Genomic DNA, 26,741 nt, shown 5'->3' with positions numbered 1-26,741 from the left:
TATTGATTTCATCATGACAAATGTAAATTAAACAATGTGTGAGCTGCTGACCTGCGGGAATAAATAAGCTGCTCCCGACTCACTCACAGTCACACACAATTAACCGACCAGCGACAACGGTGACCGGTTGAATAATCGGTCCCGTTTCTCACCGTCACTCTGCATCGGGGAGCCGATGATATAAAATCACACTTCAGGGCCGTGTCCGAGATCGCTTCAGATCCAGAGTCACTGCCGAGGTATTTGTCAATGTAACATCATTATATCAGCCAGACTGACGTCCTCAGCAAACGGAGCAAAAGGATTCACTCCCGGGATAATCCCACCCCGGGACACCGGTGTCCCAGACTGAGCCCCGGCCCCCAGGCTCTTCCTGTATGTGTAATTCCCCAGGGTCTCACGTGGGGAGCCTCGAACCCGCACATCCGGTGGAAGGTGTGCCCCCCGGACAGGAGGCGGAAATACGTCACTGTGGGACCTCTGCAGATGTCACAGAGCGTGAGACTGGAGGCAGTTCGGTTAAAACCGTTGGGAATTAAACCTGGCGCGCAGCCATTAAATGTATAGGTCAGAGTTAAAGGGAAGGGCGCGTGTTAAAGGGGAGGGCGGGAGTTGAAGGGGAAGTCGGAGAATTGGCCAAAATGTCCCCATCCCGCTGGCGGGGATGTTCACAGATCCACTCTCACGGTCAGTCCGGGTCTGAGTTCCTGCAGAGATCTCAATTCCTTCATCCCGGTCTCACTGAACTGATTCCCCACCAGCCTGAAACAGATGGAAGAATAAAAATGACATATATAGATTACACAACAGTGTCAATAACAGGGGACTGGGGTTAATGTTTCAATAACACTCAGACAAATATCACCAGAAAACCAAAAGATCCGCTGATATTTTATCACATTGAACATTAACACAAACACTCACCAAATCAGCTCCAGTCCCGGGAGGGTCAGTATGAGGTGGCGGAGAGCGGGGACAGATCGGTCTGTCAGCGAGTTCTCGATCAGGATCAGCTCCGTCAGTGATGGTTTTGTACTGAGAGCGGAGACGAGATCCTCGGCACCAGAATCTGTGAGACCGACACTCTGCAGCCTGGAGATGAGAGAGAGAGTGAGGGTGACGGACACAGAGAGACAGAAGATGGTACAGATCCCCAGTGTTTATCAGTAACATAATTACTGATCACATTAATGTTCAGTGTCAGTCACCCAGTGACTGTAAACACAATCTCCCACAGTCTGGTACTTACCACAGTTTCTGTATGTTACACTCGGAGGTCCTTAGAGCCGCCGACACCAGTTTCGCTCCTGAATTCCCCAGTTTATTACCACTCAAGTTCAGATCCGTCAGTGATAGTTTTGTACTGAGAGCGGAGACGAGATCCTCGGCACCAGATTCTGTGAGACCGACATTCCTCAGCCTGGAGATGAGAGAGAGTGAGGGTGAAGGATACAGAGAGACAGGAGACGGTGCAAATCCCCAGTGTTTATCAGTAACACAATTATTGATCACATTAATGTTCAGTGTCAAACACCCAGTGACTGTAAACACAATCTCCCATAGTCTGGCACTTACTGCAGTTCCTGTACTTTACACTCCGGGTTTCTCAGAGCCGCAGACACCAGTTTCACTCCTGAATCTCCCAGTTCATTATCACTTAGGCGCAGCTCCGTCAGTGATGGGTTTGTACTGAGAGCGGAGGCGAGATCCTCGGCGCCAGAATCTGTGAGACCGACACGGTCCAGCCTAGAGATGAGGGAGAGTGAGGGTGAAGGACACAGAGAGACAGGAGACAGTACAAATCCCCAGTGTTTATCAGTAACACAATTACTGATCACTTTAATGTTCAGTGTCAGACACCCAGTGACTGTAAACACAATCTCCCACAGTGTGGTCCTTACCGCAGTTTCCGTATTTTACACTCCGGGTTCCTAAGCGCCGCTGACATCAGTTTCACTCCTGAATCTCCCAGTTCATTATCACTCAGGTCCAGCATCGTCAGTGATGGGTTTGTACTGAGAGCGGAGGCGAGATCCTCGGCACCAGAATCTGTGAGACCGACATTGTCCAGCCTGGAGATGAGAGAGAGTGAGGGTGAAGGACACAGAGAGACAGGAGACGGTACAAATCCCCAGTGTTTATCAGTAACACAATTACTGATCACATTAATGTTCAGTGTCAGACACCCAGTGACTGTAAACACAATCTCCCACATTCCTGTATTTACCACAGTTCCTGTAATTTACACTCCGGGTTCCTCAGAGCCGCAGACACCAGTTTCACTCCTGAATCTCCCAGTTTATTACCACTCAGGTTCAGCTCCGTCAGTGATGGGTTTGTACTGAGAGCGGAGGCGAGATCCTCGGCACCAGAATCTGTGAGACCGACATCGTATAGCCTGGAGATGAGAGAGAGTGAGTGTGAAGGACACAGAGAGACAGGAGACGGTACAAATCCCCAGTGTTTATCAGTAACAAAATTACTGATCACATTAATGTTCAGTGTCAGACACCGATTGACTGTAAACACAATCTCCCACAGTCTGGTACTTACCCCAGTGTCTGTATTTTACACTCCGGGTTCCTCAGAGCCGCAGACACCGTTTTCACTCCTGAATCTCCCAGTTCATTCCCCCCGAGTCTAAAGACAAACAGACAAATTGATGGACAAAGTGATTCAAACCGTGGGTCTGAGGGAATTTCTCTCTCTCGGATATTTCAGGAAACATTAAACCCTTCAGTAAATCACTGATCGGAGTTCCCATCACTGTCAATGTCCCTCACTGCCCAGCTCCAGGGTATTCACCGAATGTTAGTAATTTAGTCTGTCGGTGTGACCCTGTAAACTCCACATGTTCTGTCCCATTTCCTGATGGGTAGAAAAGTGTTCATGATGTGAGAGGGTCCGGAGGGGCTGGGATGAAGGGGAGAAAGTCCCACAGTGAGGAAAAATTTTTATGAGGAATTGTCGATGGGAGACGGTGGAAGAGACCACACCTGAGGAAAAGGGATAGGAAGATATAATCTGCAGGAGGAAAGGGGATGAAGATGAGAGGTTCCACAGGAAGATACCGATGGGCAAAGATAATCCCACAAGATGAGAGATGCAGAAATAGTTTGTACGGGAGGGGTGGGTCTGAACTGAGGCCCACAATCGGGGGAGGAGATGTGCCCATGGGGTCTGGGTATCTGGTAGCGAGCACAGTCACACAGGTGGACTGATGGTGATAGTCACACACGGGGAAGGGCAGGGAAGACAATTTCACAATGGTATTTCTTTCCTTCTCACTGGGGCAGTCTGATGACGGTCTCTGTCCCTCACTGGGAAGGGGGTGTGAATTTCTGACCCACCTGCTGCAGTCAGTGTCGGTATGGGTGTCAGTAACAGTGAGAAGGAACATTGTCAATGGACGTATCACAGGCAGCGAGAAACACAGCCATCCTGTGATTTACTACCATTAAACCAATGGCCGTTGTTCACTGATCTGATGAAGTCTCCAACATCCCTTCACAAGGAACCACAGAACCCTCCCGTCCTTGGGGAATTACTAACCGATCCCCTGGTCATTGTCACAATTCTTCAATGTCTGATTCACTACAGTTTTACAATGAAACAACACAATGGAACAGTTTCACAGTTCAGAGTGAGAGTTAAATCAAATTACCCCAACTCTTGGCACTTGTGCAGCCCGGGTCCCAGCCGCTGGATTCCTTCACACTGAATGTGGCAGTTCACCAGGTTGAGGTGTTTTATTGTATCACACAGTCCGATGACATGAGACAGGACCGCGCAGTCAATCGGGGTCAGTGTCATTCCACTGAATGAAAGTCTTTCCACTGATCCCAGTGCGTCCTGAGCCAGCCCACGATTCTGAGACTCAAACAGGTAGTGCAATGTGTTCAGGAGGCTCCTTTTACCAGCTTCACTCCATGTGTTTCCACTCTGGCGTTTAACCTCCTCCTTCACCCAGTCAATCACCCGGCAGGTTGCTTCATGAGGAAATGGGCCCAGAAACTCTGCCAGGCCCCGAGCTGTCATTGGGTTGGAGAGACCAGCCACGAAACGGAGAAATACCTCAAATCGTCCATCTGTCGTGCTGTGGGCTTCAGTGAGGAATTTCAGGATATCCCTGGGACGTATAGTCAGGAATTGCGCGACTGCAGCTACAAACTCTTGAATGGTGAGGTGTGGGAATGTGTACACCACGCTCCGGGAAGAATCCTCTCTCTCCAAAAGCTCCACCAGGAACCCGGACAGGAACTGGGAAGGCTGCAGACTGTAGCTGATCAAATCTCCATCTGTAAACACAATCTTCTTCTTAGACACTCCTCTGAAGGCCATCTGACCAACGCTGAGAAACACATCACGGGGTCTCTCAATCTCACGGCCGTGGTTTTTCAGGATACTGTAAATATAGTAGGAGTACAGTTGGGTGATGGTCTTGGGAACTAGCTGCGGGTCCCTGACTCTTTGTGTGAAGAAGGGACCCAGTGCCAGAGCGAGGATCCAGCAGTAGGAGGGGTTGTAGCTCATGGTGTACAGGATCTCGTTCTCCTTCACGTGTTTGAAAACAGCTGCTGCCACCGTCTGATCTTCAAAATACCTGATGAAATATTCTTTCCGTTCCTCACCAACAAATCCCAGGATTTCGGCACAGACACTGATCTTCGCCTTTTCCAGTAAATGTAACGCAGTGGGACGGGTGGTCACCAGCACTGAACACCCTGGGAGCAGCTTGCCCTGGATTAAACTGTACACAATGTCAGACACTTCACACCACCACTCGGGATCTGGGCACTGGTGCTTGGGTTCTGTATCTCTCCGACTGTCAGCAAAATCAATGTTGTGTTTGAATTCATCCAGACCATCGAATATAAACAACAATCCCTCTGGGTTCTTCCAGACTTCTGTCAGTAAATTCTCAAAGTAAGGATATTGATCCAGAATGAGTTCCCTCAGGTTTATTCTGCAGTTAATGGAGTTTAAATCCCGGAATTTGAAACTGAAGACAAAGTGGAATTGTTGGTATATTTTCCTTGTAGCCCAGTCATAAACAATCTTTTGTACCATTGTTGTTTTCCCAATCCCCGCGACTCCGGCCACTGCTGCCGAACTCCCAGATTTGGATTTACTGCGGGAAAAGCTGCTCTGGAACAACTGATCAGTCCGGATTTTTTCCAGCTCTCCTCTGAGGTGTTTTTCTCTCCACTCCTCGTGGTCTCTGCCTCTTGCCAGCAGCTCATGTTCCACCAGTCTCCGATCTCGAACAGTAGAAATGACCGTAAGCTCAGCGTATCGATCAACCAGCTGGAAAACCTTCACCTTCTCCCTCATCAGGATCGTGTTCACTCTCAGTGTTTCAGTTTGTGCCCGCAGAGTCTCCTTGTGTTTCTGTTGAACATCTTCCATGGGAACAGGAAACGTAGTCAAAATGTTAAATGGCTCAACTGGCAAATAATTTTATAAACTTAAAATTCAGTAGTTGAGATTAAAATAATTAATTAAATGCTTCCATTCATATTAGGACAGAGAGTGCAACTTTGTTCACAGACACCGGAATTGACAGCGATGGGTATCCCAGAAAATGCCCAAGCTTTATATTCTGGTACTGATGACCTGTGAAGGTGAGCATTCCCCTGATATCCTATTGCAGTCCGTTACAACATTTCACTACATTTAAAGCGTAGTTTGCACCATTAACAGACGACGTTAATGTTGATCTGGTGTGGAAATATGGAGAGCAGGACACTGTGCATCTGGGCAAAGCTGCACACTGGGGAGTCACAAGTCTCCACTGCTCTTGCATCAGAACAGGAGCAGAATATGCGTAAAATGCTCAAGTCGGGCAGCATCTGTCAGCATTTGATTTGGACGCTACTGGGAGAATTTAATAGGTCATGGGAGCTTATCCCCACTACCAGCCCACGGTCTAACAGTCGAAAGCAATGCAGGGGTGCGGTATTATTGACAACAATAAATCGGTTAATCGGTTTATTATAGTCACATGTACCGAGGTAGGATGAAAACTTTTCTGCACGTGATACAAAATAGATCATTTCATCACATCAGTGCAACGAGATTGTACAAGGCACAACAGTACAGGGAAACTGTGTTGCGGCTGCCGGGAAAATGCACTACAGACATGCAATAAGGTACAAGGATCTTCATTATCAAGGATGCATCTCACCCTAACCATGGACTTTTTACTCTCCTCCCATCCGGCAGGCGCTACAGGAGCCTCCGCTCCCACACCAGCAGGCACAGGAAGAGCTTCTTCCCTGAGGCTGTGACCCTGCTGAACCTCACATCACAGCGCTAAGCAGTATTGCATCCGTATTGTACTGTCTCAGTACTTTTATATTTGTGTGCTGCAGTACTTACTTTTTATTCAGTTATTTTGTAAATAACACTATTCTTTGCATTTCTGGTCAGATGCTAACTGCATTTCATTGGCTTTGTATCTGTACTCAGCACAATGACAATAAAGTTGAATCTAATCTAATCTAAAAATAAAACAAAGGAGCTGATTGTGGACAACAGGAGGAATGGAGACAGGCTAACCCCTATAGACATCAATGGATCTGGGGTTGAGAGGGTGAACAGCTTTAAGTTCCTCAGCATAAACATCACCGAGGATCTCACATGGTCTGTACATACCAGCTGTGTGGTGAAAAAGGCACCACAGCGCCTCTTTCATCTCAGATGATTGAAGAAGTTTGGCGGGGGTCTCCAAATCCGAAGGACTTTCTACAGGAACACAGTTGAGAGCATTTGGACTGCCTGAATCACTACCTGGTATGGGAACTGTACTTCCCTCAATCGCAGGAGTCTGCAGAGAGTGGTGTGGACAGCCCAGTGGATTTGTAGGTGTGAACTTCCCACTATTCAGGACATTTACACAGACAGGAGAGTAAAACGGGCCCAAAGGATCATCAGGGACACAAGTCACTCCAACCACAAACTGTTCCAACTTCTGCCGTCCGGGAAACGGTACCGCAGCATAAAAAAACAGGACCAACAGGCTCCGCGACAGCTTCTTCCACCAGGCCATCAGACTGATTAATTCTCTTTCAGCAATTGTATACATATATACACGCTCACCGCACACGCTTTACTGTAATTGTGTTGCTGGCGCAGAAAGACAATTTTCACAACATTTGTCAGTGATATTAAACCTGATTCTCAGAACTTTTATCTGACTGTTGTTGTCATTTTTTTTAGATCTCTTATTCATTTTCCTCATACTGTCCCAGTTCGGCTTAATCTAAGTGAACTTGTGTGCACATGGTACTTTCTAAAGATTATTATTTAAGTTCTTATTTTTCTTTCCATGGTTTTCAGGTCTATTTCAGACCGGGATATGACACCAATAGACTACATCAATACGGGCATAGGGAGTGTTTAGTGCCTTTGTCATATTTTTACTGTTCAGCTCTGTTTGGCTGATTTTCTTTATGCACCTTCCGTTATGTTTAATTTTCTGTACTTTACTAGTCTAAAGCTCATTTTTTTTGAGAAATTAGTTCCATTATTTGAATTGATTGTTTTAGCTTTACCGATGCAAGAGTAACTAATTTCAAATTATCCATGTATAGCTGTGTCAAGGTATAATTCTTTTTTTCTGATTTGATACCCGATTGTTGTCCATTTTCACTAAATTAGAGAGTGGGTTTAAAGCTAGACAAAACCATAGTGGGCTTAGAGAGTCACTCTGGAAAATGGCTCCATTTATTTTGATAACGGTTGTTGTTGCTTTGTGGTTGTTAATAGGGAGATTATTGTACACCAATGCTCCATCAGATGTTGCAGATATTTCACAAGTATTGCATGCATCTTATATATATTAGAACTTCCCTTAACCATGCTAGAGTCAGAATGAAATGGTTTTGATAGACAATATAAGATTAAAAGATTTCTGCTTTCCGCAGGGTTTGATATAGAACCTCATAAGATATTATCAGTTGTTCCTTGAATCCGTTCATACCCCAACGGTATCTTTCTGCTCTTCTGTAAGTATGTTGTGGTTATCTGAGTGGTTATTAGTTACGAAATGCACGATGTTACAATTTTATATATAAAATTGTCTAATTATTAATATGAAGAAAGACTGGATGAACTGGGCTTGTACTCGTTGGAATTTAGAAGATTGAGGGGGGATCTGATTGAAACGTATAAGATCCTAAAGGGATTGGACAGGCTAGATGCGGGAAGATTGTTCCCGATGCTGGGGAGGTCCAGAACGAGGGGTCACAGTTTGAGGATAGAGGGGAAGCCTTTTAGGACCGAGATTAGGAAAAACTTCTTCACACAGAGAGTGGTGAATCTGTGGAATTCTCTGCCACAGCAAACTGTTGAGGCCAGTTCATTAGCTATGTTTAAAAGGAAGTTAGATATGGCCCTTGTGGCTACAGGGGTCAGGGGGTATGGAGGGAAGGCTGGGTTCTGAGTTGGATGATCAGCCATGATCATAATAAATGGCGGTTCAGGCTCGAAGGGCCGAATGGCCTACTCCTGCACCTATTTTCTATGTTTCTATGTTTCTATAACATAGTAGGTGAGCATTCAATAGTCTTATAAATGCAGAATTATAGTTGTTCTTGAGGCTGGTGGTACATACATTCGGACTTTCATATCTTCTGTCCCACGGGAGTATGAAAGAGAGAATGTTTGAGGTGGCTTGGGGTTCAGCAGCAAGGCTTTGGGCAGGGTTTGCGTCATGCCAACTTGATTGAGTTCTTTCAGGAGGTGACAAAGGTGATGGATGAAGTTACACATGGATGTTGTCTACTTGTATATTGGTAGAGTCTTTGACAAGGTCCCACATGAGAGGCTCATACAGAACATTAACATGCTTGGGAACCGTGGTGAATTGTCCTAGCTGGCAGGGACCCACACTGGGAGAAATTTCTTTCACTGGCAGGTGGTGAATCTGTGAAATTATTGTCATAGACAGCTGAGGAAGACAAGACATTGGGTATATTTAAAATGTTCCTGAATAGGAAACGTGTCGACGTTTACTGGGAGAAGGCAGGATAATGGGGTAGAGAGGAATTGCGGAGGAAATTCACTGAGCCGAATAGCTTAATTCTGCTCTTAAGTCTTATAGTTTTAGGGTGCATCTGGAGTATTGTATTCACTTCTGACTGTCTTGCACTTGGTATTATTGGAGAGGGTGGAGGGCAGGTTCATCAGGATGTTGCCTGGATTCGGTGGCATGTGTTACGAGCAGAGTAACTTGATAAACTGGGCTTGTTTACTCTGGAGTTAGAATAGGGGTCTGACAGAGGTGTACAAGTTTGAGAGATAAGAGTTTAGTTAGACAGCCTGTGTTTTGTTTTTTCGTTCCCCCACATATGGCTGGTGTCTAATACTAGAGGGCATTTGTTCAAGGTGAGATCTGGTAAATTTACAGCACTTGTGGGTAGTTTTTTCACAGAGTGTTGGATGCCTGGAACTTACAGCCTGGGTCGTGTCGGAGGCAACTCTATGGAAGTCACGAGGAGAATTTCGAAAAGTAAAGAGCATCCACGGACAGAACTGCGTGCAGCTGCTATTACGAAAGAGAAGGTGCTTCGGAATCTGAAAGGTCTGGAGATAGAAGTTGCATTGTATGAGGAGCCTGCCTGGCATGTGTGAGGATTCCCAGAGCGGAGTGAAGGGATCAGCAGACCCAATAGCTGGATTAACACATTCACAGCTGGAACAGCTGGGAAAATACATTTTAGAACATTCAGGCTGCGATGAGAGTTTATCTGAATTGTAGCCTGGATGAAGAGATCAGCAAGTGATTAGTGGTGAATTTTCACTCCCAGGTTTTGCCAAGTCACAGTATAACACCTGAGGTGCGGTTTGAACTGAGCATTTCATCACTCACCTATCAGTTGAGTGGGTAATTCAGATAACCCTTGGGCAATGTTCATGTATTCCTGTGGATCAGGATCTGTTTAAATCAAAAAAGAGTTCACGAAAACTGAGCTAAAATGATTAAACCTGTTTATTTCAATGTGCCTTTGTGTTCAGTGCATGTTTTTAACATACCGAGTTCCTGTATTTCCCTCAGTATTCTGTCCAACTTCGGTAAGTCAGTCCTCCAAGTCACAAAGGATTCCCACATCGCCCTCCGGGCCCGGGAGCCTTTGCCCATCACCAAACTGAGGAAGAGTCTGGAACTCTCTGTCCGGTTTCCCTTCTCTGTCAGTTCGGTGACTTTCTAGAAAAGGAAAGTAATAAATTTACTGTGGAGCAGACAGACAGACATGGAGAATGTGCAGGAAAATATCTGTTCATGGTCCCAGTAGCTTCAGAATTGATGCAGTCACTGGGCTGCTGCCTTATCCTCTCTGGGTTCAGTCATTAACAGAGAAACAGTAACTGAGGGAAATTCTAAATCAATATTGTGAAAGAATAAGGATTTACTGACACCCTGCAGTATATTCAACGTGATTAATTTACTTATCCATCAATGTGTAACATTACGTCACAAAGATGTGACAACAAGAACGGAAGAGGGGGAGAGCGAGGGAGCAAAAAATGGATGGTGGGCGTCACTGAATCGTGGCTGAAAGAAGATCATATTTGTGTGTTCACATCCAAGGATAAATATTTAATCAAAAGGAGAGGCAGGTGGGTGAAAGGGTTTCGTTGACTCTGTTGTCATAAAAAATGAAATATCCTTCTAAAGAAGTGATAGCAGATTGGACGGTGTAGCTGTTAAGATACTGTGTAGGAAAAAATGACCCTGATGGAACAGTAACCGGGATGTGGGATACAAATTCCAGTGGGAGAGAGAAGAGGCATGTAAAGAGGTCAATGTGAAAATAGTCATGGGGAATTTCAATATGCAGGTAGCTTTGGAAAATCAGGTCAGTGCTGAATCCCAAGTGAGGGAATTTATAGAATGCCTATGAGATGGCTTTTGAGAGAAGCCTATGGTTGAGCCCACTATAGGAAAGGCAAATCTGGATTCGGTGTTGTGTATTGCACCAGATTTGATTGGGGAGCTTAAAGTAAATAAACCCTTAAGAGGCAGTGATCATAAAATAGCAGAACTGACACTGCAGTTTGAGAGGGAGAAGGTAAAGTTAGATGTATCAGTATTACACTGGAATAAATGAATTACGGAGAAATGAGAGAGGAGCTGGGCAAAAATACATTGGAAGAGGACACTAGCAGAGGCAACAGCAAAGCAGGAATAGATGAATATTCATTATTCATTCTACTGCCTCTGTTAGTGTCCTCTTCCAATGTATTTTTGTCCAGCTCCTCCATCATGCCTCTGTGATTCCTTTATTCCACTTTACCTTCTCCCTCTCAAACTGTAGTGTGAGTTCTGTGACAATTCGGTGAAGGATGTGGAAGCATTGGAAAGGGTACAGAGGAGATTTACCAGGATGCTGCCTGGTTTAGAGAGTATGGATTATGATCAGAGATTAAGGGAGCTAGGGCTTTACTCTCTGGAGAGAAGGAGGATGAGAGGAGACGTGATAGAGGTGTACAAGATAATAAGAGGAATAGATCGAGTGGATAGCCAGCTCCTCTTCCCCAGGGCACCACTGCTCAATACAAGAGGACATGGATTTTCGGTAAGGGGTGGGAAGTTCAAGGGGGATTTTAGAGGAAGGTTTTTTACTCAGAGAGTGGTTGGTGCGTGGAATCCACTGCCTGAGTCAGTGGTGGAGACAGATACACTAGTGAAGTTTAAGAGACTACTAGACAGGTATATGGAGGAATTTAGGTGGGGGCTTATATGGGAGGCAGGGTTTGAGGGTTGGCACAACGTTGTGGGCCGAAGGGCCTGTACTGTGCTGTACTATTCTAATACACTAAATACACTCACCTCATTTTCTTCTCTACTGAAATATCCCTCCTTTGTCAACATCCAACCGAGTCTTTCAACCTTTTCTTCAATTGCTTGTATGAGTCTGTCTCTGTAGAACTTTGTCAGTTGGTACAGTCGATATTCCTCCCCCTGTGCCAGGAGGTCAGAGATTGTAAACCCTGGCTCTGCAAATATAAAAAGAGAATGTCAACTCAAACTCAAATATTACTTATTTCCACCGCTCTCACTCAACTCAACCTCACAGTGAATGGTGGTGCTGGCTTTAAGGGCTGAATGGCCTACTCCTGCACCTATTGTCTATTGTCAACAAACCAGTCATGTCTTGAACCTCAGTGTTCACCTGCCTTCAACTGGAAACATGGATTTTGTCCTAATCTCCGACACTGGACTAAAACCGACCCATCAATGCGCTGGGCATGACGTTACCAGAAGGATCACATACACCAGAACCCTGTCTCTCCCACCGTCCCACCCACTCACCTATAGCAGTTTAAGATGGGCAATAAATGTTGGGACAGTCAAGGATAATCGCTTCCCAGAGACACTCTCCATCCTGGCGAATACATTTCTCATAACTCAACTCCTGGAAATACTCTCTTATCCGGACAGCTGCATTTCCTCTAATACACATCCTGGAAATCATCAGAGCAGGTAGTACATTTCCTGTAGTGGGGTTAACGGGTGCCCCACTACACCACATGTACCACACCCACACATTTCCCCTCTCTGACCAAACCTCCAACAAGGAATCACATTTACCTGCCTCCAGCCTCATCCTGCGAGCACATCACCTTCATATTTCACTCACCTGCTCCTTGTTGGGGACTTGACAATTCCGTGTTCAATGAGCTTCCGAGCTGACAGACAGTCGCCTCACTTGTACCGGTTCCAGGGTCCTGATCAGTGTCTCTGACGTCACTGTCTCTGGGCTGACAGACAGTCGCCTCACTTGTACCGGTTCCAGGGTCCTGATCAGTGTCTCTGACGTCACTGTCTCTGGGCTGACAGACAGTCGCCTCACTTGTGCCGGTTCCCGGGTCCTGATCAGTGTCTCTGACGTCACTGTCTCTGGGCTGACAGACAGTCGCCTCACTTGTACCGGTTCCAGGGTCCTGATCAGTGTCTCTGACGTCACTGTCTCTGGGCTGACAGACAGTCGCCTCACTTGTGCCGGTTCCAGGGTCCTGATCAGTGTCTCTGACGTCACTGTCTCTGGGCTGAACTTGCTCCATATCCGCTGCGGCCGGACTGCATTCCATTGGGACATTGCTCTCAATCTGACCCTGCTTTGGTACCTTGCTTCCCGTGTCCCGATCATCTTCCCTGGATGAGTTGCCTGGTAAAAACCTCCTGAGTACTTTCTGTACCCGATTTAATTTCCCACCTGAAGAAAATGATGAATAGCAGGTTTAGTGTGATTTATACTCAAACAAGGATTCACAATGCGTGTCTGCAATGGAGCCAAGACTCTGGCTGACCAGTTTTGGAGTGGGACTGTGCTGGTGTATGTGAACCACACTTCCTGCTAGGTGACCATCATGATAAGCCGGTGTCTGGACACATCCACTCCCAGAAAAAGAACTGGATAGACACAGTAATACTGATCACCGACTACGCATTAGTTGAACACACTGATAACCAGCGGTTATTAATGGAATGGCATCAGGTGATACCGGGAATTATCACTGGGATTATCTTTCATAAACATAAATCTCCCTGGGTTACAAACTGTCCAGTCACCTGTGTCACTCACAGACAAGCCACTGGATTACTCATGGTCCGATCCTCTAGATCACACGTTCTCCGTTTGCTTTGTCACACATTGTCTTGTCCTCCGGGTCACAGACTGACCATTGCCTTGAGACAAACGATGTCCAGTCCCCTGGGTTACAGACTGACCATAACCTTGAAGCCCATGATGCCTGGTTCCCTGGGTCCCATCCCGTCTCCTGGATGATGATTGTCAGGTAACAACTATACAAGTCATTGGCAAAGGGAGAGTCTTGCGTGCTGAACTTAAAGTCTAGTAGCTAATCTTAAAGACTCGCTTTTGCAGTTGCTAATCTATAGGATGGATGTGATTCAGCTGGAAAGAGTGTCGAGGAGATTGACAAGTACGTCACTGGATGGGGCTGTTTGTTTTTTGTGTTATATGTTTCGGCTGTGACAGTTTGCCCTGGATCATGGGAGCTTGAAGGGTGACCTTACACACGTACATAAAGTAATCAGGGGTGCTAATAGGGTAGATAGTCATAGTCTTTTTTCCCAGGTTAGGGGAGTCTGAGACTCGAGGACAGAAACTTAAAATTATGTATAAAGTAAAAAATTGTCAGTTACCACAAGGTATCCAAAAGTTGTTTAAGATGAGAAAAAGTCAACGAGATTTGAGAGGAGCATGTATATTTCAGAAACAAAGGATAAGAACAAATGTAAAAAAAAAATCATTGTATTTCAGTCAGAGGGGTGAATCTATGGAACAGTTGTAGTGAGAATTTAAAAACATGCACCACATTTAACAAGTTTAAAAATATTTAAAAATAATTTAATGAACAAATATTAATATACATGATTTAAAATCAATGGGCGTAATGTAAATAAATGATATTTGGAATTGGATTTTGTGTTAAAAGATTATGATTTTTTGATATGATTGTTGACACCAAATATACTTTTTATATAAGTAAGAGGGGTAGGTGTAATAAGCTGTAGCTTCAGCCTACACCATTTCAGTTAGCGTTAAAGAATATCCATGTTTTCTTGTTTTTTTATTATTTAATTTTGTCTTCTGAAATCATCGTTGAAAATGAATTTTTTTGTTATGTTTGTACTGACCGAAATAAAACTTCATTCATTCAAAAGGAACCGAAAGGGCAATTTTTCATGTGGTGGGTGATGGGTATAAATTACATGCAGCCAGAGGAGGTTGTAACACAAATAAAATTACAAAGTTGAGAAGCCGCCAAGGGAAATTTGGGAAAAGCTGCTGGGAAATCGGGCAAGCTCAGGGACATTTAGAACAGCATGAATTAGATGGGCCGAAGGACCCGTTTCCCGGCTGTAATGTCTGCTTTATTCCACCTGGAATTACAGAGTTGAGCACAATCACAATGCCCACCGGAGATAGAGACAGTTGGTCATTGGTTATACCGAGTCTCCCATCAAAGATACTGGGAATTTAACTTCAGGTATCACATCATCTCAAGAGGGAAATGTTGAGAACATTTGGCCACAGACCAGACATGGACTGGGGTATTAAAACAAAATCAGAATCAGGTTTATTATGACCGGCATGTGATGTGAAATTTGTTAACTTAGCAGCAGCAGCTCAATGCAATACATAATCTAGCAGGGAAAAAAATAATAATGAATAAACAAATAATAAACAAGTAAACAATTACGAATATTGAATAGATTTTTTTTAAAAAACTTGCAAAAAAAGAAAGACCGTATATTAAAAAAAGTAAGGTAGTGTCCAAAGATTCAATGTCCATTAAGGAATCAGATGGCAGAGAGGACGAATCTGTTCCTGAATAGTTGACTGTGTGCCTTCAGGCTTCTATACCTGCTTTCTGATGGTAACAGTGAGAAAAGGGCATGCCCTGGGTGCCGGAGGTCCTTCATAATGGACTCTGCCTTTCTGAGACACCGTTTCCTAAAGATGTCCTGGATACTTTGTAGGCTAGTACCCAAGATGGAGCTGACTAGGTTTACAAACTACTGCAGCTTCTTTCGGTCCTGTGCAGTAGCCCCTCCATACCAGACAGTGATGCACCAAACCAGACCACAAGTTTATCTAAAATGAAGTGTCTCCTGATCCTCAGCCATTTCCAAGCCTGGCAATATTCTCAGCTCGGTTACAGAAAACAGAGTTCAGAAAATTCCCCTCATCTACTTCGTGCATCGAGGGGGAGTTGATAGCTGCCCTGCCAAAACCTGAAATGTTGAATTATCACATAATATCTGAAATCCCGGAAATGCTCTTATCATTGGCCTTTGAATTTTATAAATGAAAGTTGGAGATCTCTTTCACCTCTAAACAGGCCTTGATGTGCAGCAAACCCTGAACCTGGATTTTTACGTAACAAACAACACCGCTGTCACATTCCCGTTTGTGTTTCACTCTCAACCTGCTGATTCAGGGTCTCCGGCTCCTTTCACTCAGGTGAAGCTTTGCCTGGTGAACGGAGTCATTCGACCATTACTGGTGTCAGGTCCCTGTGCTGGAACTGTTGGATTGATCGATTACACAGAGCTACTTTAATATTGAAAGGCAGAGTGGATGTGGCAAAGTTGTTTCTCATGATGGAGGAGTCTAGTACGAAAGGGCATGACTTAAGGATTGAAGGGCGCCCATTCAGAACAGAAATGCGATTTTTTTTTGTAGCCAGAGGGTGGTCAATCTATGGAATTTGTTGCCATGGGCGTCAGTGGAGGCCAAGTCACTAGGTGTATTTAAGGCAGGGATTGATAGGTATCTGAGTAGCCAAGTCATCAAAGGTTATGGTGAGAAGGCAGGGGAGTGGGACTAAATGGGAGAATGGATCAGATAAAATGGCGGAGCAGACTCAATGGGCCGAATGGCCGACTTCTGCTCCTTTGTCTTATGGTTTACCAGTGGGATCAATGACACTGCTTGATGAAACTTTTCTCTGCCCTGTTAGCTCCCCTGTAAGTTTCTTTATCTGAACTGTTGTGCACCAACAGGGCAGAAGTTTAATTATAAAGATCCCAGTGAACGTACCTGTAGCCATTATGACTCTGACTGACGATTGTTGATTGTTGTCTTGTTTACATTTGGTCGCGGTGCGGGACAACTCCACCTGCTGGTTAGGCCCTGAATTACACACAACATGCAGACAGTGAATCAGAGAGAGTAGGATTACTTTGCAAATGTGAGAGTATCACCATCCTGTGTATCAGAGCAGCAGTTCGCTCAGGGACAAAACATTCCCTGTTAACATTAACTCTCACACCATGTCTGTATGTCTGTCCAGTGATATCTGGCGAATCCTACTGACAGAATCACAGAGCAACAGAGCACAGACACAGACCCTTCAGCCCAATGAGACAATGCCGACCACAGTGCCCACAGAGATGGTCCCAATTTCCTGTGTCGGGCCCATTTCCCTCCTGGACTCTTCACTCCATCTTCACATCCCAACTGCTTCTAGAATGATGCAATTGTGCCTGCCTCATCCACTTCTGGCAGGTCCCTCCACATCGTCACCAGCGTCAGCGTGAAACCGTTGCTGCTCGTGTTGGTTTTACAATCTATTTACCACTCCTCTGCCCATTTATATCCCCTATAAGCTACGATAATCTTCACCGTGGGTACAATCTACTAATTTTGTGTCATCCACGAAATGACTGGTCAAGCCTTGTGCATTTGCATTCAACTCATTGCTATCAAATAACGAATATCAAATGTTCCAACGTGCAGCCTTGCGGTACACCACTAGTTACCCACCTCCATTCTGAGGAGAAACCTTCAACCACCACTCTTTGCTTGCTACCTTCAAGGCAATTTTTAAATCCATCTAACTTTCTCTCTCTGTACCACATGGGACCTTAACTTCCAGACCAAGCTGTCATGAGGCATCTTGCCAAAGGCTTTACTGTAGTTCAATGTACAACATCCACTCCCCCACCATCATTGACAATCATCTTCAAAACCTTAAACAGTATTGTTGAACACAACTTTCCATGCACAATGCTATGGTGACTCCTGATCAGTCTCTGTCGATCCAAGTGTTGGTAGATATTCTGTGTGTGACTGGTCCATATTTGTGGAAAATTATCTTCGGCACCTCCCCTTCCATTTTCTCCACTTACCATCAAAAAGCCAAAAAGGCAACCCGTAATAAGTTTATGCTTCTCCAAATGCTGTCCCCAAGTATACGTTCCAAGGGTTGGCCCACCCCCAGTGTAACACTCACTGGTCTATAATCCCCATGATTAAACCCATTTGGTTTATTGAACTAGAGAACATTTGACAGCCCCCAATCATGTGTTACTATCCCTGTGGCCGGAGAGGATACAATGATCATTGTCGATGCCCCGCAACCTCCCCCCTCAATTTCTCTAGTAACGTGGTGTTTATTGGTAGATTCAACAAAATCTCTTTCTTACCATTGCTATGCTGCTATGCTATCGTCACAATCACTGTCCATCTCATTGGTAACTCTGAAGCAAAACATTCATTAGGCACCTCCCCTATCACCGCATCCTCCAGACACGTTTCCACCTTTACTCCTGAGTTGTCCTTACCTCAATTATTCACCCTCCTCTTCTTCACCCACAAGTAGAACGCTTTGGGCTTTCCTTCATCCTACCTCCCAAGGACTCCTCAAGTTCCCTTCGACCTCTAAGTCACTTCTTAAACTACTTCCAGACTACTTTACAATTCTCTGGAGCCTTGCTTGGATGTTGCTTCCTAAACCTAAATAATGCTTCTTTTTCCCTCTTGCTTAAATGTTCTCATCTCTTGTGAACCACGGTTTGTTTATTTAAACATTCTTTCCTGAAACAACCTTCACAGTTCCATCGGGCATTTCCCTTTGAAAATGTTTTCCCAATTTACACTCCCAAGTTGCTCCGAATACCATTGTAACTATCCATCCACTAAATAAATACTGCCTTGTATGGTCTGCTACTATCCTTGTCCATGACCACGATAAAAGTTGTGGTGATGTGGTCACTATCTCAAAAAGGTCACCCATTGTGATATCTGTCACCTGACCAGCATCATTACCTCATACTAGATGCAGTATGGCAACTCCTCCAGTTAGCCCATTGACATACTATGTCAAGAATCCTTCCTGGACACACAACACATTCTGCCCCATTGATACATTTTGGAACAAGGAAGTGGAACAAGGAAATGAACATCAGGAAAGTTGAGGTCAACAATGATAACAACCTTGTTACTTTTGCACCTTTCCCAAGGCTGCTAAGTTACCTGCTCTCATTATCCCTGTGGCTTTGGGGGAGGCCTATAGAATACTCCCAGAATGATAGTCCCCTTCCCGTTTCTGACATTCACCCACATTGACGTCCTCTGTTTATGCAGCTGTGATACCATCCGTAATTAGTAAAGATAATTCTCACCATTTCGCACCCCTCCATATGTAGTATGAAATAACTAAGACCTGGAGCATCAAAAACCAATCCTGCCCTTGTAACAGTCAGGTCTGTGTAATGGTGATAACATGTACCATCCATGTTCTAAGTTACTCTTATTCTTAATACTTATTGTATTGAATTAAACACATTTCCAGCTAGCTACCTGATGCTCTGTCCACAACCGATCCTTCCGCAGTCTCTTTGAACATTGCATCTACCATTATATCAACTCTTCTATCATCTGACCAAACACCCTGGTTCCCATCCCGCAACGACTGGGTTTAAACCGACCCCGGCAGCTCCAGCAGTCCTGGCTGCAAGAACATTTGTTCATCTCCAGTACAGATATGACCCATGCCTTTGGTACAGGGCCAAATGGGAACATAACTTCATTGTAAAACCTAATTCTGCTTCATCACAGATTCGTAGGTTCTGACATTTATTAGTAGAAAAGTACTTGATGACGACAGGGTATGTAAATGTACATTATTGGTTGGCATTTGCTAGTTAGGACTGAATGAAATGTGGTGCTGGGACATTTGGCTTCAAGAGGGTTTGCTCTTAGCAGAGGCTTGCACGACCATATATTTGAAGGCAAGTATGTTATTACAGCTTGCAATAGACCACAAGACCATAATACAAAGGAGCAGAAGTCGGCCATTCGGCCCATTGAGTCTGCTCCGCCATTTTATCATGAGCTGATCAATTCTCCCATTTAGTCCCACTCCCCCACCTTCTCACCATAACCTTTGATACTCTGGCTGCTCAGATACCTATCAATCTCTGCCTTAAATACACACAATGACTTGGCCTCCACTGCTGCCCGTGGCAACAAATTCCATAGATTCACCACCCTCTTCGCATTTCTGTTCTGAATGGGCGCCCTTCAATCCTTAAGTCATGCCCCCTTGGACTAGACTCCCCCATCATGGGAAACAGCTTTGCCACATCCATTCTGTCCATGCGGAGGAATCAATGACATGTTGCCGTAGTTCATAGTAATTCCACATTTCTGTAATCACTACAGCAGGAAACAACTGCGGCGTCTTCTGAAGAGAGGAAATGCTCAGCGCATTTTGAGATAATTGAGACCTAACACAGCCAAGTAAGGAAACATCAGAAATGATGTTTGAAATGAGCAAACAATATGAGGGAATGTGTGTGGCTCCACAGAGATGATGATGACAGCACATTAGTAGATCTGGAATTATTGCAACTGGGTCTGACAGAGGCATAAATGGTATTTCTCGGTCTATTCAGACTCACTCCAGCTGTTTCCTACCTTCCTTGGTACAGAAATGTAATGTCTAAAGGACCAGCGTTTGAGTAAATGAGACTCACCAGACTTTCTCCTGACTGAATCAATGGAAACCCTGAGTCAGAAGGGTTCTCTTCAGTTGGTGCTCTCAGTCCTCGGGCTGGTTCACTTGTTGCTTTTCCGTCACCTTCAGTTGTGGCATTTCAGTTGTACTATTTACTAATAGTAATATTACTATTACTATTTATTATTTATGGTGCAACTGTAATGAGAACCAATTTCCCCCGGGATCAATAAAGTATGACTATGACTATCTCAGTTTTAAAGTGCAGCTTCTTTATTCTGAGGCAGCACTCTCAGATCCCAGACTCTCCGTCTAATCAAGACACCCTCTCCATTCCCACTGCATCCAGACTTGCTGTTATTCAGTTGTATTCAGTTGGTGTAAATAATCACCCCCGCCCTAACTTCCTGACCCCCCCCCCAAACCCCAACCATCATCCCTCTCAACTCCACTGAACACAAAACCTGATATGGGATACAAAGGAACACACACAAAATGCTGGAGGAACTCATTAGACCAGGCAGTATCTGCATGTCGACTCCACTCTCTTCCATAGACGCTGCCTGGCCTGCTGAGTTCCTCCAGCACTTTGTGTCTGTTGCTTGGATTTCCAGAAACTTCAGATTTTCTCTTCTTTGTGATAGGATACAAAGAAGTCAGCGTTCAGTCATAGTATTATATACAAGTCATAATACACAGGAGTAGAATTAGGAGTTCTGGTCATTCTAGTCTGCTCCATAATCAATCATGGAGGATGTTTTTCCAACACCGTATTCTTGCTTCCCTGCTATAATATTCAACCTATTTAGCAATCCAGAACATGAATATACCCAACGATAGCCTCCACCACTCTCTGTGGCATCAAATTCCACAGATGAACCAACATTTGGCTATTGTCTATTGTCTATCTCAGTTTTAAAGTGAAGCTGCTTTATTCTGAGGCAGCACTCTCAGATCCCAGACTCTCCGTCTAATCAAGACACCATCTCCATTCCCACTGCATCCAGACTTGCTGTTATTCAGTTGGTGTAAATAATAACTCCCGCTCTGACAGCCCCCCCCCCCCCCACCACCAAACTCCAACCACCATTCCTCTGAACTCCACTGAACACAGGCCCAGGGCGATCAAATGCTCCACATGCATAATGCTTATTACTCAGATTATTCCTGTGAACCTTGTTAGCAACAACCATACTGAACACATTTCCGGGAAAAACAGGACAATTGCTCCCACGATAATGCACTGGTAAAAGCTCTGGTTTCCTTACTCTTCTATAAACTCTCACAAAACGAGCGCTGGTGCACTGGTCCATTCGCAGGAGATTTAAAATGTTCCAGGGTGAATGTGGTAAAGAGAAACTGGAATCACTAGAAACACTGAGCAGGTAAGGAACATCTGTGGGGAAAGGAAAAATGTGAGCGATTCGGTTTCCTAACCTTTCATCAGAATGGATTCAAACATCATCCAGTTTTTAGTGGAAAATCTTGGGTTGTTCTCCATGGAGTGGTAGGGACTGAGGGAAGATCTGATAGAGGTTTATAAGATTATGAAAGACATAGACAGAGTAGACAGGGAGTATCATTTCGCTGTTTAGAAATGTCTAATACCAGAGGACATGCAAAGATGGTGTGAGGGAGTAGATGCAAAGGAAATGCGAGAGTAAGTTGTTCTACTCAGAGAGGTGTGGATGTCTGTTATGGTGGTGGAAGCAAATACATTGGAGGTATTTAAGAGACATTTAGATAGGCACATCAGTGTGAGGAAGATTGAGAGGATGTGGACATTGTGCAGGTAGGAGTCATTAGTTTTTTTTTGAGGGGGTGGTTTGATTCACTTTATATCTGGTGTGGCACATTATTGTGAGCACAGGGCCTGTTCCTGTGATGTACTGTTCTATGTTCTGTTCTATCGTCAGCAGCTTGAGTTGCTCTTTGACTCCCACCGGCAGACAGACAGGTGACAGTGAGGGGGATTTTCCAAATGTGAATTGAATTCTGAAATCCCGGTCTATTTCTATTGGGGCAAACACAAAACAGCGTATTTAATCACAGCCTCTCCCTGTGAGGGATGGAATGGGAACTCATTCTCTGCTTTGCTTCAGAACTTCAGAACCAAACATCTGAGCACAGAACAGAAATACTCGCTCAACATCTCATAAACTCAGACAACTTGATCCCCTGATTCATTTTATCTGGGTGAAAACGTGTGTGGTAACCCAGGATCCAACCTCAGAGGGTCACAGCCCACACGGAGAGCCTCGCACATCTTTCCCACATCTCACACTGAGAGATTCACGCTACCAATATCCAGCCCCCGGAGACGTCTGCTTCACTGCGGAAGGAGGAACATCCAGCCGCATCTGTAAAAGCACCAACGTAGACTGAAGCCCAAACGCTGTCAATTCCATATTCCTGGAGCCGCCATCCCAAGATTGTATCTCAAGCACCAACTCTCCTAGGGCTCTTTGCTGCTGGTAATATGCGGCAGTGTCTCAACTAATCCCAGTTCAAAAACTTACACTCACACACCAACCCATGACAGAACCGGAACCTGATGATCCTTTGTCTGGACAGGGATCAGACGGAAAAGATAGGCCTTGGGTCACAAAGAGAGTGTTGATACATTTCAACTTGTCCCCACATTTACATTGAACACGTTTGTTCATTATTTTAGTGTTGAGTGCGGTGTAGCTCAGGTCAATTAGCCGGCACTTTCCCTGTCGTGTAACAGAAAGAAAGTTTTTTAAATATAAAATTGAAACATAGCACTGGAAACTCAGTACAGGAGATTTTTATGTTCTTTTAATGCACAAAACACTGACTGACTGCAAGATGTTTGACACACTGAACAGAATTGCAGAAATGCAATCCCTACAATCATTAGGTGTTTCTTCATTCCAACACAGACATCATCCATCCCGCACAGTAATTGCTCAAAGCATCCTCGTATCAACACCGGCTGCTGAGGCCACCGTCTCTCCGCTGAGAGTCAGTAACCAGAGAGCAATAAAAATGTTCAACTCTCCTTGCAGCTCTGGTGAGCTGTTGCCCTGGCAACGGAGGAAGAGGCTCACAAAGATATTCGAAAAAGGAAATAACACACTCAATGTGGTTTCATTATCACAAAGATGAACTGAACATTCAGCCATTTTGAAATGGCGATACTAAAATTCCAGTGGTTGTTTTTACCCTTTCGAGGTGCATTCAGTAAATGTGACGGTAGTCCCAGCTCGACAGAACTCTCAGCAGTGCAGACGCTGGTCCAAAATGAAAACACATTGTTGGATACGACCTGTCTGTAACAAATGTCGATCATGTGTAGAAGTTTCAACTGAGATTCACAGAGCCCTTAGAGCACAGACACAGGACTGTTAACCCATCCAGTTCGCCCCATGTTCGGTCTGGTCCCATCCCCCTGCACCCAGACCATAGCCCTCTATATCTCCCTCATCCATGTACCTACCCAAACATCTCTCAGATCCTACAACTGAACCTTCATCTCTCACTTCTGCTGGGAGCTGGTTCTGCATTCGCACCACCCTCAGAGTGAAGTCGTTCCCCCTCAGATTCCCCTTAAATGTGTCACTTTTTGCCCTAAGTCCATGATCTTACCCAACCTGAGGGGAAAATGCCTACCTGCATTCACCCTGTTTATACCATCATGGATTTCTGCATCTCTAGCAGGGGTTCCCAACCTGGGGTCCATAGACCCTTCCTTTAATTGTAGGGGCAAATGGCATAGAAATGTTTGAACCCTGCTAGGATACCCTCTCATTCCCCTGTATTCCAGGTAATCAAGTTCTAGCCTGTTCAACCTATCACTATAACTATTTATGGAAATACCAACAATGTCCGTGTAATTTTCCTTGCACTCTTTCACGCTTATCGATATCTTTCCTCCGAGTAGCTGAGCAGAACTGCACACAATTCTGCATATTTTGGAATCACGGTGTCTTTTACAACTTTAGCATTAATATCCCGACCCCTCTTCTTAATAGCCTGTGTTATAAAGGTCAATATGCCCAAAACTCTCTTTACGACTCTGGTGCTACCTTAAAGGAATTGTGGATCTGTAACATCCACGCCAGGACAATCAGGCTGAAAGCAGTTACTTTCCACAAGCAGGATGTCTGATCAACACCTCTACTCACTAACACACCTTCCACATCCCACCCACTACTAGTTTAACATTTCCTGACAGTTCTAGACACTCCTGTGCCTAACGTCACTTTATGGACATACAGTCACTGTCAGTCTCATACGACCAGACATTCCTATGCCTAAAGTCACTTTATGGACATACAATCAATGTCAGTGTCCATATGTCAACACACTCCTGTGCCTAACGTCAATTTAGGGACATGCGATCAATGTTTTTTTAAGCTATCGTACTTTTTGTGTTGTGTTTTGTTTATTATTGTGGTCTCTATCATTTTGTTTTTCTCTGTCTTGCTTTGGATCCACAGTAACAATTATTTTGTTCTCATTTACACTTGTGTACCAGAATGACAGTAAACAATTTTGAAATCTTCAACCACGACCAAACACATTATCTATACGGCCTCTTAATTTCATCAGCTCCTACAATGTCACCCTCATTCTCCTCTCGCCTGCACCGTTTCCAGATTGATAATATTTTTCCTGCAGCAGGGTGAACACAACTGTACATAATACTTTATGTGGCCACACAAATAATTTATATATCTGCAATATAATGCCCATAGCCCAGAAGTCAATGTCCACACTGATGAAGGCCAGCATGATTAAAGCCGTCTTTTCCACCCTCTATATTTGCATGCCCACTTTCAGTGAACTGTACTCTTGTACTCCCAGGTCACTCTGTTCCACAACACTCGATGCCCTCCCATTCACTATACCAGTCCCTTCTAGTTTGACTGTCCAAAATGCACCATCTCTCACTTGTCCAAGTTAATAAACCATTTGTCATTCCTCAGCCCATCTCCATAACTGACCAAGATGTCTTTGAAATTCATTGTCACCTGTTGCCTTATCAACCAGTCTCCCGAATTTAGTCTCCCTGTATACCCATGACTGTGTCTCCACCCATAGCTCTAATTTGCTAATAAAATTGGTCGACGACACTACATTGATTGGCCTCCTCTCAAACAATAATGAGGTGGCCTACAGGGAAGAAATTATCTCTCTGACACAGTGGTGGCAAAATAACAACCTTTCCCTCAATGTCACAAAAACAAAGGAGCTGGTTGTAGATTACAGGAGGAATGGAGACGGGCTAATCCCTATTCACAGCAACGGGGCTGAGAAGGTGAACAGCTTTAAGTTCCTCGGCATACACATCACCGAGGACCTTAAATAGTCTGTACACACCAGCTGTGTGGTGGAAAAGGCACAAAAGCGCCTCTTTCAGCTCAGACAGTTGAGGAGGTTTGGGATGGGCCCCCAGATCCTAAGAACTTTCTACAGGGACACAATTGAGATCATCCTGACTGGCTGCATCACTGCCTGGTATGGGAACTGTACTCCTCTTAATCGCAGGAACCTGCAGAGAGTGGTGCGGACAGCCCAGCGCATCTGTAGTTGTGAACTTCCCATGATTCAGGACACTGACAAGAACAGGTGTGTAAAAAGGACCCGAAGGATCATTGGGGACCAGAGTCATCCCAACCCCAATCTATTCCAGCTGCTACCATCCAAAAAACAGTACCACAGCATAAAAGCCAGGATCAACAGGCTCCAGGACAGCTTCTTCCACCAGGCCATCAGACTGATTAGCTCACGCTGATTTGAGTGTACTCTATATTATATGTACTGTTCAATTTATCATAAATTATTATAAGTTACTTTGATTGCACACTGCACACTTAGACCAAGACATAACTTAAAGATTTTTACTCCTCATGTATGTGAAGGATGTAAGAAATCAATTCAATTCAAACTTGTTAATCGTGCCATGTACATTCATATACAAATCAATGGCATGAATAGTGAATTACAGAGGTCTCAACACTGACACACACATCCCACTCGTCACAGGCCTCCATTCGCTAAAACCATCTTCAATCATCTCTCTCTGCTTCCTGTTCTCGAGCCCGGTGTGAATCCACCTCGCCAGCTCCCCGTGAATCCAACGTGACTGAACCTTCCAGATCAGCTGCCATGTGGGATCTTGTTACAGACTTTACCAAAGTTCAGGAGAACAACATCACTGCCCTAATTCACCCAACTCCCTAGTTAACTCTTAAATAATCTCCAAAAATACTTGACAGATATGATGTCCTGTTGGGCAGTGTAGACGGTGATTTCCCCATAACCAATGTCCTACCGCCCGAGACTTCAGGTTCACTGCAGACTGAGAAAATTCTGATTCCGGCTGTCGAATTACCTACCTGGACTGAAGCCCGTATACTGCCAGTTCCATATCCTCAGAGTCACCAGCCCAATATTATCACCCATACAAAGACACTTTGGTGCCTGCG

At 44.7% G+C, this 26,741-nt stretch overlaps 1 protein-coding gene across 1 annotated transcript; it reads right to left on the bottom strand.

Annotated features, from left to right (window-relative positions):
• LOC134341507 (NACHT, LRR and PYD domains-containing protein 12-like) lies at positions 1–21,607 on the bottom strand. The gene is given in 15 exon segments (XM_063039378.1): positions 1–718; positions 720–762; positions 925–1,092; positions 1,250–1,420; positions 1,576–1,746; positions 1,902–2,072; positions 2,228–2,398; positions 2,554–2,640; positions 3,665–5,402; positions 9,875–9,940; positions 10,039–10,210; positions 11,837–12,003; positions 12,648–13,223; positions 16,581–16,673; positions 21,552–21,607. Coding segments are annotated over 14 exon segments (3,741 nt in total). The 5' UTR covers positions 16,591–16,673; positions 21,552–21,607; the 3' UTR covers positions 1–688.
• Between the last annotated feature and the right edge of the window lie 5,134 nt (positions 21,608–26,741).

The sequence above is a fragment of the Mobula hypostoma genome, unplaced genomic scaffold (assembly GCF_963921235.1).
Source record: "Mobula hypostoma unplaced genomic scaffold, sMobHyp1.1 scaffold_100, whole genome shotgun sequence".
Taxonomy (NCBI): Eukaryota; Metazoa; Chordata; class Chondrichthyes; order Myliobatiformes; family Myliobatidae; genus Mobula; species Mobula hypostoma.
This window is presented reverse-complemented; position numbering and strand designations above follow the sequence as displayed.